This window comes from Triturus cristatus, chromosome 7, assembly GCF_964204655.1.
Source record: "Triturus cristatus chromosome 7, aTriCri1.1, whole genome shotgun sequence".
In the NCBI taxonomy this organism is placed as follows: Eukaryota; Metazoa; Chordata; class Amphibia; order Caudata; family Salamandridae; genus Triturus; species Triturus cristatus.
Window position 1 is genome coordinate 1293498469 of NC_140590.1, and position 18647 is coordinate 1293517115.

Genomic DNA, 18647 nt, shown 5'->3' on the forward strand with positions numbered 1-18647 from the left:
GTTTTCAAAAATGTATAGGCTTACTAGATTTCCGTAGGTGCCAGCAGAGCTAGGGTCCAAAATCCACAGATAGGCATTTTGCGGGCCATTTCCTGTTGTGGGTACTAGGTCTACCCACACTAGTGAGGTACCATTTTTATCAGGAGACTTTGAGAAATGCTGGGTGGCTGGAAGTTTGAGGCGGCCAATAAATTCCAGAACTTTCCATCACAGAAATGTGTTTTTTTTCTACAAAGTTTAAGTTTTGCAAGGGATTCTTGGTAACTGAACCTAGTGAGAGCCACACAAGTCACCACATCCTAGATTTCCCTGGGTGTCTAGTCTTCACAAATGTATAGGTTTGCTAGGTTTCACTAGGTGCCGGCTGAGCTAAGGCCCAAAATCCACAGCTAGGCAAATTGCAATAAAAGGGTCAGTTTCACTATAAAAATGTGGTGTCCACGTAGCGTGTTGGACCATTTCCTGTCGCAGGCACTAGGCCTACCCACAAAAGTGAGGTACCATTTTTATCAGGAGACTTTGGGGAATGCTGGGTATGAGGAAGTTTGTGGCTGCCTGCAGATTCCAGAACTTTCCATCACAGAAATGTGTGAATATTTCTCGATCTCCTCCATGGAAATCGACAAACCCTGAGTATCTTTAAATTCCTCAGGATGTTGGAAAAAAAGGATGCAAAGTTGGCGTGGATATCTTATGTGGACAAAAAGCTACAGGGGTGGGGGGTGGGACGCCTAGCAGCGAAGTGGTAAAGCGTAAATGGTTGGGTAACTTTGGGCACTGAGAAGTTTTGGTTGGGATATTGTGTTCTGTTCTGAGTCTGCATCTAGAGAATTAGTACCACTCTTAATAAGACCTAAAATAATATAGCGCTTCACTGCAGTACTGCGTCTACTCTACCCTATTGTCAGACTGTCCTGAAATGAGTTTACGAAATACTGATATCTGCTTTCTTGGGCATGGAATATTATTGGCTTAGAAAATGTTTTAAACAGCAATATTTTGATTTGCAAAGCAACCTGATAACTTCATTATTTATTTATTATGGGTTCATGTGAGAGAACAGATTAAACATTTGATTTTACATGTGTAGCTTTAATTAATAATATGAGTTTACGGAGTAGAAATGTACACATACAATTATGAAACAGTACAATATGCTTTGTTGGTAGCAACTAGATAAATATAATAAAAACGACATCTTGTGGTTGTTATAGAGCATAGAAAGACAGGTAGATACTCTGGGGTGGCGTGTGCCTAGCCGTTCTTAACCTGTTTTCATTCCTTCAGGAAGTCCTCAGTGTGGAACAATTTTAGGGGATGTCAAAGTTTTGTGATATGCAAGTAGTTCAGAAGTAGGTAAACTGTCAAAACATTTTTGAAGGAAAAAAAGTTGGGAGCGAATCTGCTGTCTTGTGGGATACTCTCCATCTGATACGTGCATGAACAAAGAATTAATGTATCAAAGTTGCTTTTTCCATGAGGTTTCCAGGTGCAGCGTCATTGCTTTACAGAACGTTGCACCCCGCTAGGGCAGCTAATATATTATGGAATTTCTTGACGTGTTCAGTCTCGCTGCTTCAGAAGTGATGCAAGACGTTCTGACAGTTCAACATGTTTCAGGGATTGTATATCCGGGTGATGTGGTCCTATTTTCGGTATCTGATACAATTTTTGCTGATGCATGTAAGATTGCATTTAGGGATGCAAGACAAGAGGATGGGAGCTAGATGAGGAGGGACAGCTACTGGCATGAGAAGACACGTGAAATCATCTTTCGGTCGCAGAAGCTTGGTGGTTCAGAGCAGGCTCGTTGATAGGATGCATTACTCTGTGTTTAAATTGGGGTGTGCCATTTGATGACATTGTTTCCCCTCTTCTGAGTACAGGATCTAGTTCATTTAGGATATCCGGTACTTTTAAAATCCTGAAATAAACTGCAGTGATATGACCTTTTGCCCGACAGTGCTCAAAATACAGCAATACAAATACGAAGGACTCTAGAAACTTGTACAGCTATTCAATTATTAATTGAGAATGACTGCATTTATCTGTGAGAAATACAGTTGGCTATTTGGAGTTCTCGCCAAAGCTGCCACTACCTTCTTCCAACATCTTGCTGAAAGTTTAAGAACGTCTTCAGGCAGCGTCCGCACTCCAGTGCGAGATCGCACGTCCCGCCTCGATGAGTTGATGTCACATTAAGGGAAAGTGTAAAAGAGGATGCTGGAGGGGTGTCTGAGCCGAGCACCTGTGGTGTCATTTGCTCCCCACCTTCTGCAGACTTCCCAGCCTCTTCAATCAGCATCCTTACAGCAGCGTGTGAAATCATTTTTCCATGCGGAAGGTCAGCGTCGTCCCCGCCATTTTGCGTTTGTAATCCTCGTTAAAGGCCTTATTCTGTGACACAGTGAAATGATTTTTCCAATCTCCGATTTCTCCTAAGAACAGCAGAAAAGTGAGATGTTACACCTGAATTTAAAATCAGTCACCAGTTTGTATGCTGTGAGTGGGGTATCTTAAATGAGCTGACCAGTCTGAGCTCTGCTGACATGTTTATATGGTATGCTGTGCCAGAGGGGTTTTTAAATAGCCTACAAGCGTTGGTGATTTCAATGGCTTTAAGCAACAGAGGGTGGTCATGAGTGAACTTTCAGAAGGGTCCGTAGTTTTTTGATACGGATAAGAACTGCATAGGTATTAGTAATGGTGGATGTTTTGGGTTTTCCCTATGCAGGAAGGTGTGTTGTGCATTAGGTTAGAAAAAAAGGATTATGTTATTGAAGATGTTGGACATGCACCGGTGTTCTTAAAATAGTTTGGAAAGGTTTTCACACAGAAAAAGGTTTTTGATGGGGTATTGCTGATGTTATGGGAGGTGCTATTGATCTCAATGGTGAATGGCTAATGGCAGGTGTTGGGGGTTGGGTTAAAGAGTGATAATCTGTGCAACATTGTGAGATTCAGATCTCAGAATAATGAACATGTTGCCACAGCATGCCTCCACCTTTTTAAAGGCGTACATTCTAAATGTGCTCAGTTTACTTCACAGTTTGCACCAAGCTTTGCCTTGCAAAAAATTGTATGAGTAAGCACTCACAGGGTGTGCAATAATGCACTATTTTAAAACCGTATCAAGGTGCAGCAAGAGTTTGCACCTGAATCTTGATTTGCAGGCATGTCATACTGAGGCGCTAAGACATTAAAGGTCTCTGTATAACCTTTCCTGACCAGTTGCATCAAAAGTATTTGATAATATTTGCTTTTAAAATGATGCAAACAGCAGAAAGTCATCTCATAGCTTAAATGAGCTCACTCACCCTAGCTTTATCAAACAATCATCATCATCATAAACTTTATTCGGCTTTTCAAATGAAAACCATAAAAGTTACACTTAGAACAGTACGAACAGATATAAAAAGGAACGTGGTGCCCCCCAATCAATTAATGGGATACAATATCTCACAAATGTGAAAAGTTAACAGAATAAAAAAGGATCTAGCAGCAAAATGGGCATAAAGTGCTAATCACAACTCGATCTGAGCCTAATTGCCGCCTTTAAAAAACCTAAGGACATACCATAATGTGGGCCCTGTAAGTAACGTTAAAAATGTAAAAGCGGGACGTACCTGATTAAAATGTAGGGATTTTAAAAGTGGCATTCTAAAAGTCTTCCTCTGTACCTCATAAAAACTACAAAATATTACAAAATGGATCATGTCGTGCAGAGACCTGTTGTCGCAACCGCATAAAGGCAAGGTCTGGCTTTTGTTACACCCTCGGGGGTGGGCAAGGAGAAGATGAAATAAAGCAAAACGGAACCTTGTCAACAAAAAGCGATCCTACATGTTAGGGAGCCCAAGGAGGTATGGTTCCGTTGATTGTTCTGTTTTTAAGATAATGTATCTCTGTACGCTGGGCTTCATTAGTTCTGACTCCTCCTGTTTTGCTGCCTGCAAGCTAAAAAATTGCTCCATAGCCCAAGCCTGATCTTTCCTGGTGATGGTGTCCGGGTCACTATAGAGTTCTGCCCTCCCCAGTGTCCTGAACCCATCCCCAATATATTTTAACCAGGGGATACTGTGTGCTTGATCGAGAGTCATGCAGTCCCTTATGATATCTTTGTGTAAAGAGATCCCTTTATTCCCTCACACTTAAAGCCAGTAGAGTAGAGGGCGAAACGACAATAGGTCTGACAAGAAGGGCGTACCCAATTCTTTGTGTGCTAAAAAGGTAGGAGTTCCCTGAGGCACACATAGGAGTCGTGTTAAAAATCAATTTTCAATTCTTTGTAACTCCTCGGCCTTGGAGTAACCCCAGATTTCGCTACCATATGAAACCTGCGCTAGGCACTTGGCTCTATATATCTCTAGTATTGCACCTATTGGTTTTCTACCCAACCGGGAGGCAAAGTTAAGAATTGGCTCTTAAAAAGTCCCCATTCTTCTTTCTTCTTAGGGGGCCCCAATTTAGTTTTGCATCCAACATGACCCCCAAATAGGAAAAAGCCTCTGGTTTGGGAACCGATGTAGACCCCACCTTAAAATTAAAGGACTTCCGTGTACCGGGACCCACCTCCATCAAGTAGGATTTGGAGTTGTTGACTAACAGGTACTCCATAAATTTCACAAAGGAATTGAGGGGGGTTTGTAGTCCTCTCACTGTCCTAGTCATGAGGACACCGTTGTCTGCGTACAATAGTATAGAGGATGGGATAGGGGAGAGGAGTTGGCCAAATGGCTAGGGCGATCGACCTCGAATCTGGGGAATTGTGTTTGAGTCTCGGCAATGACGCTGAACATCCTGTGATTCTGGGCAAATCACTTAATCTCCCCATGCGTAACAAAAATGAATGTGTGTCCTCATGTACCGTAACTGGTGCTATGCACAGGGCTCTGATACCCAATTAAGGTCAAGTTTGCGCTATATAAAACTCTGTAAAAATAAATAAATAAATAGTATCGGCAGACCACGCCGACCCACATGTGAGGCATCTACCTGGGTAACAGTCGGGGCCTTCTCCAAATCATTGATATAAAGATTAAATAAAAAAGGGGTCAGGATAAAGCCCTGACACACCCCTCTCTAAATAGTGAATTGCCGAGTAACCTGACCCTCTTTCGTAAATCATACCACAGCTTTAGTGTCCCTGTGTAGCTCTTGGATGAAGAGGAAGATCTCTATGTCTACACCAATGCACTGTAAACACTCCCATAACTTATTTCGGTTGACACAGTCAAATGCGGACGACAAGTCCATAAATGCGAGGTATATCCTGCCTGAATGAGCAACTGTGTATTTACTGATACTCAAATACAAGTTCAGGCATTGGTCGATTGTGGACCTCCCTGGGCGAAAGTCATATTGTATATCTGTCAAGATATTGTTTGCATCAGCCCATGTGGACAACCTTACCAACAGGACCTGTCCCAGCACCTTGACAGATGAATCCAAAAGGGATATGGGCCTGTAGTATAACGTTCTATCCCTATTTCCTTTCTTAAAAACCGGAACTATGGTTGATAGGGACCAGGTGCTAGGCAATTCCTTGCTAATAGCAGCATTTATAACCGTAGTGGGGATTGGCACCCGTAGTTGAGGTTTAGATGAAAAAAAGTTCCGGAAGGATGCCATCAGGGCCAGGTGCTTTGTTCTTGGACAGCCCCGTTATATCTTTAATAACTTCCTCTGCTGTAATAAGGAGGGACGACTTCCCTCCCAATCCTCTTCTGTAATATGTGCATCTAGGGGCTCAGAGTTTCCCCTGACAGAAAGGGGCAGTTGACAATGCTCCAAAAATGGGTACTTTTTTTATGGCGACAGGCCTCATTACGTTTACTCCAAGCCTTCTCTTTGAGCTTATTCTTCCGCCTTGCTATTTCAATTTTGTGTATCCCTCGACTCGCCCTTATCGCGGCGGGATTCTTTGGAAGGGTACGCAGGGCCGCCCTCAGATTCCTAGCTGCCCTTGAGCAGCCATATTCAAACCAGCTCCTGGCACGTCCTTTCTGGAGTGTGGGTGGAGCCTCAAGAAGGAGTCCAATTGTACGTGAGATGATCGAGAATGCCTCCAACGCGGCATCTGCCTCCCCATGTCCAGTTGTACAAATGTCAATTTCCCTCTTGCATTTTGCCATAAGGGTCTCATCAAAAAAGTCTGGGGATATCTGCACCCACCTCAGCCTTCTCCCTGATCTGCTACCCTATGTGACCCACCTGGAACAACACTGGGGGATTTCCCTACCTTGGGCCTGGTGGTCGAGATGCACAGGGGGTTATGATCACTATGAATACTATCCTCCACCGAAAAATCCGAAAAGAATTGAAAAAAGGGGCTAGAACCAAAGATATAATCTATTAGCGTTGAGCACCCCCTTCCCGTGAAAGTCAGGAGAAAGTACTTCCTATAGTGGGCCACCCTGGTCCTTGACATAGTCAAGTAAAACTCATCAGGTAGTGCATTGAGACTGTCTCCCTGGGCAGTGTGTTCAACAATCAATATATAATTGTTTCTCTGCACTGTACCCCGGGCTACCTCGAGCGATTACCAGTGGCTAGACAAGTTGAAAGCATTCCTCCCTTCACCTTATGTGTGTTTGATGTTCCATACTATAATAACGGGTATGCCCAGACATGGGTCCCTTGCTCACTGTGGCATGGGAACCGAGCTGTACCTGGCTGGTGAGCCCATATCAGTGCAAATCTGGTCCTGGGTTGCTTGTGTCCCGGTTTAGGCAGGACCTGGCTTGGCAGCTTGGGCTGGACTGTTTCCATGAGGAGCAGGGTCAAATCTGATTTGCATATAGCTTAGTTCAAAGTGAAATGGCCTGGTGGGCAAAGCAATGATGGGTTGGAATGCTACCCCGAGCAATTGTCAGTGGTTAGACAAAATGCAAGCATTCCTCCCATCACCTTTTGTGTATTTAACTTGCCTATTGCAAAACACATTATTTAAAAGCAGTGTCAACCAAACAACAGAATAAACATTAATGGAAAATAGGGCAGATGAAAGTTGCATAACAGAAATTTCTGCTGACTTTTTTCCTAACCTGCTGCCTTTTCAAATGCGCCATTTGCTAATTTCACCAGGTATTTATATGTGTAAAATAATATAATGTCAGTGAAAAATGCATGGGTTTCTTCAAACCTGTCTCAGATGTACCATATTTACTTTAAGCTTCATGGAATGAACTGTTCTCCTTCTCATAAGCTTTCCTTTTGAGATGTCATCTATGCTCCCCAAAACATATATTCTGCCAGCCTAAACTGAAGAAGGAAGGGGCTGATTATGATGGTGGTGAACCGTCATCGTAAGGCCAATTACCGCCCTTCGGATTAGAATGGTGGGCAGTGTGCCTGGCAGGCATAAAGCCCGTCCGCCACAGGTCAGACAGAGGCAACCGTTAAGATTGCCTGTCGGACTCGCCCGCATCCTCAGAATGGGCACCGCCTGTCAGATTAGGATGCTGGATCCCCGCCAGCCTTTCATGGCGGTTCCCCGTGGTGGCAGTCGCATCTCAATTCCATGTACGGGACCGCTGCCTCAACTGAAGTCCATCCGCCATTGTAATGAGCCCCAAAGCCTTTCACAGTCATGTCAATGGGTACAGCCCAGGAACATGAGAAACCAAGTATTCACCAGGGTTTTAAATTGATCTCACTTTCAGTTCCACATATAGTGCTGCATTTACCCTCGCTGCTAGTAGGAACACCCGATCAACGTAACTAAGGCGTTACTGAGTAAGGAGCACAGGATGCAGTGCAGGTTTGTGGTTAGTGGAGGTGTTATAGGTGGTGCTGGTATTTGACAATATTTCTTACTTCTCTTCAATTATAAAAGAAAGCACGATATGCTCCTCTAAAACTGTTGTTGTGGACATTCCTTCACACCTTCATACTTACCTTTACGCATGAAGGTCCCAATGCGTTTGTTTAACAAAGCATCCGGGTAGGTGCTGTAGTTGGCCATGGGGTTCTCTTTCATTGCCTTGAATGAGGTGTAATGGACAATATTCTCCAGCACGTCAGGAGCCAGATCAACCTCCAGGAACTCCATCACCTTCCGAATTTCACGCGCTGGATCCTGACATATGAGAGAGGGAGAAAATACTGCACTGAAAGTAGTAACTATAGATACTTTCCACTAATAGCATGTCTGGCACATAATTATGTACACTTAAAGGTTAGTGTTGTTGTTTCCCCCTGCCTTGGGTTTTACTGAAGTCTTTTGGCATTCCCGACTGCAGAAAATTAGCCTGAGTGAGCAATACAATGGTACTGTAGGAAATTATAGTAAGTTTTAAGTAGAATGTTTAAATAAGATACAAGAATAAAGGCCAATTTCTAGTCATCACGATCATCAGAATAGTTTTATTCGTCAAAACAATGTCATAAAACCAGAGGACATAAAAATAAATACAATGAACATCAAAAAATACTACATCAAACCTATTATGAAAATACATAGGCAATCAATTTGTTTACTAATATTGTCTTACAAAGATAGCATAAATTGTTACGCCAGGGATGTGTACTGGCAGCTTTGTTGATTATTCTCTGCACCAATTTTCAGCCATCTGTCATTTACAGCAGGAAAGACTAGGGGGCTGATTACGATGGCGGGGTGGATCGCCACTGCTTGCCCAGCGGTGGCGATCTGCCCGCCATCAAAAGGTGATTTACCCATCGCCATATTAGGATGGCGGTGGGAATCACTATTGTTCTGCGGTGGTCGGAAGGACCGACCCCCACGGTTCCGCCTCAAAAAGGCAGGCTGACACTGGCTTTGGGGGCCCGTTGCGGGCCCCCCGGGGGGGTCAGCTGTGATCTGGGGTATACCCACTCTATTTCCCTGCACAAGGTGGCAGGCACCACGCGGTGCCTGCCACGTTGTGCAGGGAAATGCACAACATGGTCATTTCACATTGTGATGTTAAATCGCCAGATGCGACCGCCGCGGTGGCGGTCGCATCATAATTAGGGTGGCGGGACTGCCACATGGCGACATGGCAGGCGGGCAGTCCCGTTACCGCTAGGGTGGCGGGCGCCCGCCATCCTGATGAACCCCCAGGACTTCAAAATAAGACTAAAGAAAAAATAAAGCCCCAGCACCTCTGGGCAGAGATATATTCCCAAATGGTATTCTGTCATTTACCGTGCAAATCATTTCAGTCAGAGTTAACTGAATTACGTGACAATGGAGGATCAAATTATGAGCCAGGGTTGACTTAATTATACAGGGATAAAAGGCAAATTATTCGACTTAATGCAGCACCATCTGTGACATTGCTTCGTTATTTTAGGAATATACTACCCATTATTAATGTCTTAATTAATGCTTAATTATGAAACAATTCTGCATAATTTGCATAAATCCAGTGGCCCTGGTTATAATCCATGTAACATGTGCAAAGGTATCCTAGATGCCACCAAGACTTGGCTATCTTCAAGTCTCTTTCATTTACTATAGACTTTGGTTCCCACAATCTAATCAACAGAATCTGGTTGCCAGATTAGGGACTGCAACATCTTTCAAAGAGAAATGCTGCAGCTATCCTTTGCTCTAGTTTTTTTGCAGGAAAACAGATTAGTGGTCCACAACTGACACTGATACTGCACAAAATCAAACAAACCCATACCCCTGAACTCCACTGGAGTTCCAAAAACACTGAAAGAGGGATCACTGGTCAGTACAAGCAGCTTGACAGAATTTCAGATAAAATCATGGGTGGTTTACTGAGGAAGCAGGGCTCTGGTTTCAGTAAACATGCTCACTGGCGCAGTTCAGGAGTCAAGTTTACACTCAAAGATTGAATGGCATCTTGTAGTTGACACTACAGGGTGTTTGGAAACTTTAAGTTTCAGCATCTCGGAAATGTCTGTCAGCATCAGGATTCCTTATATTAGAGGCCCGCTAGAGGTGTGAGGCACCAACTGGAAAGGGTGGTCCCCACAGCATGCAGGGGTACACTACGTTAGAATTAAGTGGCACCAGATCACAGGAGCAACAACATAGAAACTCTAAGACAAAGATGGGAGGTCCAGTTCCTGACCCTCCAATATGTGGCAGCACCAGAAATGGAATGCCCTTTCATGGCACATGTCTTTTTTAGTTTAGGCTGAATGAATTCCTCCTGAAATTCAGATTGGTGCAGAGACAGAATATCGAACCACAAATATTGAGTTGCACAAATATCGAGATGTGAATATCGTGGGTCAGAAATATCGACAGCAAGAATATCGTGGTCAAGAATATCGACTTAAGTAATTTCGATTAACATGGAAGTGTTTATTATTGTTTGCAAACATATAGTTGTTAAAAATATTGTTTGTTTATTAATGTTTAATAATGTTTATTAATGTTATGTATTCTAGTAATTATATATATATATATATATATATAGAGAGACAAAGTCCTGAACTCCCCAATGAAACAAAGGGAGTTGAAAGCAGGTATGGACCTCTCCACCATGCACAACGCTGACGTCCAAAAGTAAAGACAACAAACGGTTCCAAAGTTTCAATTCCGACGTTTTAATTCATTTTGTCAGACAAGTGTCCGCCTCAGACGCGTTTCGATCGCCTCCGCGATCTTGATCACCTGACGCGCTGGTGCCGGACCTTCCAATTTAAAATCAAATTCACCCAATCATGATGCTCAATGGTAATAGACATAAATAAAATACTACAAACCAAGAGTGTGTTCTCTTAGAGAAGTACCGAGAATCAACCAGAAACATTAATGACCGGGTTAGTATATCAAATTAATACATAAAATGCAGCAAAGCAGATCATAGCAAACAAAATACAAGGCAAGTGCCCCTAAATGCTGAAATGCTAATTTACAAATCATAACCACGGCTTGCATGATTCTGAAAAAAACAATAATTCATTTCTGGAATCTAAACACAACACACTCTTGATCATTAATTGTCAAAATAAGACCAACACAAGAGAAGAGCAGTGAAGAAAGATAAAAGAAAAATTAGAAAGCACATATAGGGATGAAGAAAAATAAATACAAAAAGGGAAGTGAGAAAAAGGTAGAGCAAGAAGCATTGGAGTGAATACTCAAACTATACAAGGCTGCCAGTGGCAAGAAACCGCTAGTCGATGTTACAAATACTGTTAGATCAACTACATTTAGGGAAAAAGTATAAAGACCACAATGAAACAGATATTTACAGAAAGTTGTGCAAATCCTCACTCGTGTTCATCCCATTGGGCATCTTGGTATCGAGTAATAGGATGAAGGAGGATTCTAACTGGCGTAGTTGTTTTTCTCTGTTACCCCCCCGAATTGAAGGTGGTACCGCCCCAATCACAAAATATGATAAGTCACTGATCTTATTAGCATGAATAGCTTTGAAGTGTCGGGCAACAGGATATGTGGGGTCCGAGTTAACAATCGCACGAAGGTGTTGCAAAATGCGGTTGAAAACCGGTAGTTTGGTGCTCCCCACATATCTCAAATGGCAGGTACACTCTAACACATAGACCGCAAAGTCAGTGCGGCACGTGAAATGTTGTTTGATTTGTACCGGAACATTGCTAAATGCAGTGCAGTATTCGGAAACATTAATTCCGAATTTGCACGCACGGCATGAAGCACATTTGAAAAAACCAAAACGTGACAACCACGTAATCTTCTCCGTGACTTCAGGATTGGATTTGACCAACGCATCCCTCATTGAGGGTGCTCTCCTGAAAGTAATGTTAGGTAGATTGGGCAGCAAAAACTTGAGAGTCATATCAGTTAAAACAATGGGCCAGTGTTTGTAAATAATATGTCGCAAGCTTCTGTGTTGTTTGCAAAAAGTGGTAATGAGTCTAATAGGTTGAATGACCTCTATGTCCACCTCCCAACTGAGATTCGTAGTTTGAGGTTGTCTGGTAGTGAGGCAGATTTCCCGAGAACAAAGATTAGCTTTGTCAAGGGCTTTTTTCAGATTGTCCGGTTTATACCCACGGGCAAGGAACCGATTGGTAGCTTCCTGTTGGCACTGTTCTAAATCACATTGACGGCTGCATATACGACGTAGACGAAGATATTCCCTGTAGGGTGTGGTGGGTGTGCACTACTGGCATGTAAGATAGAATTGCCAGCAGTGATTTTCCTATGTAGTTTAGTTTCTATGTGTTGGTCCATAATGAACACTTCCACATCAAGGAACTCCACCCTCTCAGTGCTGATAGTAGCCGTAAAATGTAAGTTCATCGTGTTGTTATTAATGGATGCTACAAATAAAGAGGCCTCCTCTGTGGAACCTTCCCAGACGATAAAAATATCGTCTATGTATCTGCCATAGTACCGGATATGTGCATCCCACATATCTTTGTGGTTGGCTCTGAGGACATGTTCCTCCCACCAACCAACCAAAAGGCAGGCATAGGTTGGAGAAAAACATGTCCCCATAGCCACACCCCTCAACTGTTTGTATAGGACTTTATTGAACAAAAACAGATTGTTATTGAGACAAAGATCAATCATTTGAAGGAGCATGGTGTTATGGTCCTTGAAATTAATGGAACGGGAATCTAAAAAATGTTTGACAGCAGTTAACCCTTGAGAATGTAAAATACTGGTGTAAAGGGAAGCTATGTCAAGTGTGATTAGAACAAAGGTGGATTGCCAATCAATTGCCTTGATTTTATTTAAAAAATCACCAGTATCCTTAATAAAGGATGGCAAAGCGGTCATATGAGGTTGGAGAAAGTAATCCACATATTTCGACATAGCTTCCAAAAGGTTATTCCGAGCAGAGATGATGGGTCTGCCTGGTACCGGGTGAATACCCTTGTGAACCTTAGGGATGAAGTACAGGGTGGCTGTAGTTGGAAAATCATTTTTGAGGAACAAATATTCATTCTTTGACAAGAGTCCCATTCTTTTCCATTGTGCCAATAGGGAGGATACAGATTTCTTGATTTCACCCAAATGGTCTCGACCTACTTTGCTGTAACAATTAGTATCGGACAAGTGGCGTTGAGCCTCTTGCAGATAATCATTTTCGGGCCAAAGAACTATGTTACCGCCCTTATCAGCATCCATCACCACAATTTGACCATTCCCACGAATTTTCTTGATCAACGCCCAATAATTTCTCAATTTTGCATTTATTTGTCTACATTTGGAATAAGTGGACAAGTTGAGACTTTTGAGGTCATTAATTACCATGTCACTGAACACATCAACAGAGTCCTTGGGCATGATCGGATAGAAACTCGAAGGAGGACGAAATGGACTGGCAGCCGCCAATCCTGTGTTGATTCCTTCCAGACGTTCAGGCACAGTACCAGATATAGTAAAGTCCGAACTTTCCTTAGCCAAGGATTGCATAATTTGAAGTGTATCAGAGTCCCGAACTTGTAGTGGATCCAACAACAAGTCGGATGTGGTGGCCATACTCATAGATTTGTTCAATTGGAAGAATTTTTTGAGTTTAATTTTTCGAATTAACTTATAGATATCTATGCGAGACTGTTTGTATGAGAAGTTGGACTCGGGACAAAATGAAAGGCCCAATTTTAACAGTTGTTGCTCAGCTTTGGATAACACAGTATCCGTCAGATTGATGATTGTGTTATCCTGAGAGTCTAGCGTTTCCATCTCCGTCCTCCTCTGCCCCTGTTTGATGGTCTTGAGGCGATGCTGGCGCCTCTCTCTCCGCCGCTTACTGCTACATTTGTTTGGCTTTGAGGATTTCTGGGGCGGAGGGTTGCTCGCCTGTCCATAGTTAAAAAATTGAGCTCCTCTCCCAGAGTATGTTTGATGGCCACTGTACTAGATATAACCGCTGTACTGGAACCTTCATCCGAGTCCCCACTGGTGAGAGAATTGACATCAGAGTCCACTTGAGTGCTGGGGTTGTCAATGCTATCATTATCACGATTCCCTTGGACTTGATCCGTAAGAGCTTTCCTTTTTACGTTGTCAAATTTGCGGGAAAACGTGAAAACCCTTCCCGCCAGATAATCATCACGATCCCTGGCAAACTTAAAGGCTTTGCGGGTTTTGATAGTCTCTTCATATTGTTGTAATTTGTTGGCTATCGAAACTCTGCCTTTGGCAATGATATCCTTCTGGTCATGAGCATCAAGAGTCTGATTCAATTCATTAATCTCTTTAAGAATCCTCTCTCTATCGATCACGGCATATCTGATCAAGATGTGAACCATGTTCATAGAGGCTTGGAGATTGTTGGTGGCCCATTCAGAAAGCATCTCAGGGTGCGAATTTTCATACGAAGGTGCAATCATGACTCGCAACCCCCGTGGCACCCTGCCTACATCACGATACTTCTCAAGGGACTTGCTCTCCCACCATTTAGATAACTCGGTTTTTTGAAGTTTTTCCAATTTCCTCAGTAAACTTCTAACATCGTTCGTATTCCCCTCATGGGTTAGCGATTCAATTGCAACACTGGCAGTCGGTAAATCAACAAATAACACTTCTGCTGCAGCCTCCCGGTCACGCAGCGCGTCCTGGGCTGACATTGTAAGCTACCAAGCTTAATATACGTCAATAGATGGAACCGCTTCTTTAAAGGTCAAGGACGAAGAATTATATATATATATATATATATATATATATATTATCTACTGGCGGTCGCCAGTAGATAGTTATAGTTAGGACCGTGTTTCCATAGGAAATCCGCAACATTCTATTTGGAATAACTTTGGCGCCGGTTGACGAATCCTCGCGAAATTTTCAAAACAGGTGGGGCGCTCCGCTCCGCTCCTACCCTGAAAATCTCGGGGAGATTCGTCAAGCGGGGGCTGAGAAAAAAGGGGGGTCCCAAAACGCGGTTTCCCCATGCAATTTTCCATAGGGACCTTTAGTCCAAGGTACAGCCCGAACGGCTGAACAGAATTACTTGAAATTTGGCAGAGAGGTAGTCCTCAGGTCAGGGATGTGCCTTTTGCAGGTCTGGTGTCAATCTGTTCAGTAGTTCCTGAGAAAATCAAAAGTAAAATCATATATATATGTGGGCGGAGCCTAACCACACATCTCATCCTGAGATCTGATTGGCTGTCAGCACTTCATCCAAGAAGTGTTGGCAGCCATCTTGGGACCAATATACATGATAGCACCTCATTAAAAAGCATTGCAGTTAATAGAAGCTTTTAAGACTTTAGTTACATTATAAATCATTTGTTGATGGTACCATACTCATTTTAGGAATTGTGGTATGTTCTAAGGTGATTTCACCATGTGAAAAAGCCTTCTGCTGGGATATCATGATTGAGAGAAAAATATTTTCTCATGCTTTTCCCACAGAGGTTTGGAAGGTGATCTATAAGCTAAACTGAGAGCTTATTTTCTGTAAATTCACATTATCTTTCTCAGTCATGTGAGAATGAAGTCTGACATTCTCAGTAAAACATGTACATCCAACAAGGGCAGAGACTGTAAGTTGATTCCTTTGTGTTCTACTGCAGCTTCCCAGAGTGTTCCAAAGAACAACTAGAGCGCTAACAGTCCTACTTATGAGAAACGTATGGCACACTGGAAGCCATCTTGCTTGGATTAAAGTGGTAACTCTTAAAACATTTAATTTAAAAAGGAACAAAATGAGGGGGTTCATTTTTCCATAAAAAGTATGATTAGTGCTGCAGAAAGAAAAATTAGGGCACATTTTGAGTGACTTCTCAAATCCTCTTCTATTTCATTAAAACATTCTGACATGCAGACTGAAACATGCACTTTCAATACCAGCAGCAGTTTCCCCTGGTGAGCAGTAGCTTTACTACAGTGATCTAATGAGCAAAAAGAGTGCTATCATTCTGAATTTATGGCAAATGTGTGACACATCTGAATGCCTTTGGAATCAAAGTAAAAAACTGAAAGTATTTCCTACTGAGGAGACTGCAGTAAATGAGGAAATTAGGAAACTTCATAACAAATAAGTCTGCCAAGATGGCCACCAGAGACAAAAGAGCCCAAATGTAGCCCAAATATCACCCAGATGTAGCCCAAGCATAGCCCAATGACAGAATGTCCCAGAGTGTTCTTAAAAACAACTAGAGCGCTTACTGTCTACATTATGACAAAAGTATGGCACACCTGAAGCCATCTTGATTGGAATAAACTGGTAACACTTAAAACATTTAATTTTAAAAGGAACACAATGAGGGGGTTCATTTTGCCATAGAAATTATGATTTATGCTGAAGAAAGAAAATGAGGGCATATTTTGAGTGACTTCTCAAATCCTCTTCTATTTCATAAAAAAATTCTGACATGCAGACTGAAACATGCACTTTTAATACCAGGAGCAGACTTCCATGGTGAACAGTAGTTTTACTACAGTAATTTAATGAGCAACTAGAGTGCTAACATTCAGAATTTAGGCAAATGTGTGACATATCTGAATATCTTCATGATGGAATCAAAGTAAAAAACTGAAAGCATTTCCTACTGAGGAGACTGCAGTACATGAGGAAATTAGGAAACTTCATAACAAATAAATCTCCCAAGATGGCCACCGGAGACAAAAGAGCCCAAATGTAGCCCAAAATCACCCAGATGTAGCCCAAATATAGCCCAATGACAGAAGTGTGCAAAACACTTATTATTTTGTGTTTTTGGAGTGTTATATAGTGCAGACTTGTCAGGTATTGGAGTGCTTTACATGAGCATTGGTTACATCACACAAGAACAAATTCATTTTGGTTGTAGACATGGGGAGACTAAGTGATTTGACCAGAATCACAGAATGTCGAGCTGAAGCAGAAACTCAAACCTGGTTCCCCAGTTGCAAAGTCTGCAGTTCTCGAAGTAACACCACATCCTCTCCCCTAAGTGCAACATTTAATCAAGTGGTCAACTGGATAAAAAAACATAAAGGTAACAAATAATTTAAAAGTGCTTTCTCGCTATTTGAAAACTCAGAAAATATGTCCTTATTTTAGTCTTTTAGAGCACTAACCATAATTTTGATGCCAATAAGACCCTCTCATATATGTAATTTCTAAAGGAAATGCTCTAGGTATTACAGTTTTGATCACATCAAGATGACGTCAGGCGTTCCACACTTTTGTAATAACTATAGAATGTTAGCAATCCAGTTGTTCATTAGGATACTGTTGAGAGGCAGAGGCCAGGGGCACGGACTCTGAAAATTGAAGGCAGGTAGGAGGGTGCAAAGGCAACAATTTAACCACACTGAGCAGGCAGGAAGGGCCGTGGCAGCACAACAGACTATGGAGGGCAGTGGAAAGGGGGGCAGGGGCAACAAACCAACAATACAGGACTTGCAAGAGAGGCTGTGGCAATGTAATAGACCATTGTGGGCAGAAGGAAGAGGCAATGGTAGTACAACCATACATGCCAACAGACCCGATTCAGCCAGGAAACGTCCAATGTTTTTAAGCTCAAATGGGCTTTATTTTATCTGTCTCCTGTCTACAATCTCCTCTTTTTCAATGTAACTCAAAGGGGAAAATCAATACCCCAGTTTTTTTTCAAAATCTCCCTCTTACCAAGTTCAAAATGTTCGCAAGTATGGTACATTGGATCATGGAAGGAAATGGGGTAGGGACATGGACTTGGATAACAGAGGACAGGAGGGACATGGAGAGGTGCACCAAACTGACCCTGCAGGGCAGGTATCAGGGTTTGCAGCAGCACAATACACCACACAGGGCATGCGGGACGGGAGTGCAGCACAACAATCCATAGAAAGCAAGAGGGAGGGGACAGGACCATGCACATGGACAACAGAGAACAGAGGGGCAAGAGGCAGGACCATAATGGACAGACAGGAGAGAACGCTGCAGCATAACAGACCATAAAGGGCAGGAGGGATGGATCAGGGGCATTACAATGGAACAGACAAGCCAGGAGGGAGGGAGTAGGGGTCTGCACATGTAAACAGAGGGCTGGGGGCAAGGGGGCAGGGCAGGAGCAGCAAGATAGCCATGGAGGTCAGGCAGGATGGGCACTAAAAGCAAGACACACCATGAAGAGCAACAGTGAGACTGTGATGGCATACACACAGACCATGGAGGGAAGGTGGGAGGGGTTCAGGGGCAGCTAACTGACCACACAGGGAAGGTGGGAGGGGCCATGGCAGCACAGAAGACCATGCATGGCAAGTGGGAGGGTTAGTGGTAGCACAATGGCTATGATGGGCAAGAAGGAGGGTGCAGGGGCATGCACAAAGGACGATGGAGGATAGAAGGGAGGGTCAGGACCTGTGCACAGACAAGAAAGTTCAGGGGAAGGGGCCTCACAACAGACCGCACGGGGCAGGCAGGAGGAGCAGTTGCAGCACAACAGACCAGGGAGGGCAGAAGGGTGTGGCAGTACAATGGACCATGTAGGACAGGAGGAAGAGGATAGGGGCATGGCATGTGGACAGGCAGGGCGGAGGTGGCAGGGACAGGTTACAGTCATCTGACAATGCTAGGCAGGTGGGAGGGGAGTGGCAGCTCAACAGAACACTCAGAGTAGATAGGAGTAGCAGGTCCATGGAACATGGTGGGCAAAAAGGATGGAGCAGGGGCATACACAAAGACATCGGAGGGCAGGGGGAAGGAGAATAGGGGCAGCAAGCTAAGCACAGAGTTTAAGCAGGAGGTCAATGATGGGGCATAGAATTGGGCATTGGAGGGCAGGAGGAGTGGACTGGTACATCATACTAAATT

At 43.2% G+C, this 18647-nt stretch overlaps 1 protein-coding gene across 2 annotated transcripts in view; it reads right to left on the reverse strand.

Annotated features, from left to right (window-relative positions):
• Nucleotides 1-1081: 1081 nt before the first annotated feature.
• Nucleotides 1082-18647, reverse strand: part of LOC146811925 (sulfotransferase 1C1-like) — a 315676-nt gene continuing 298110 nt past the window's right edge. For both annotated transcript variants that reach the window (XM_085618882.1, XM_085618883.1), the window contains exons 7-8: nucleotides 7900-8080; nucleotides 1082-2438 (exon numbers count right to left, since the gene is read on the reverse strand). In XM_085618882.1, the coding sequence (XP_085475008.1) occupies nucleotides 2326-2438; nucleotides 7900-8080 (294 nt within the window). In that variant the 3' untranslated portion in view covers nucleotides 1082-2325. The remainder of the gene's footprint in view (nucleotides 2439-7899; nucleotides 8081-18647) is intronic.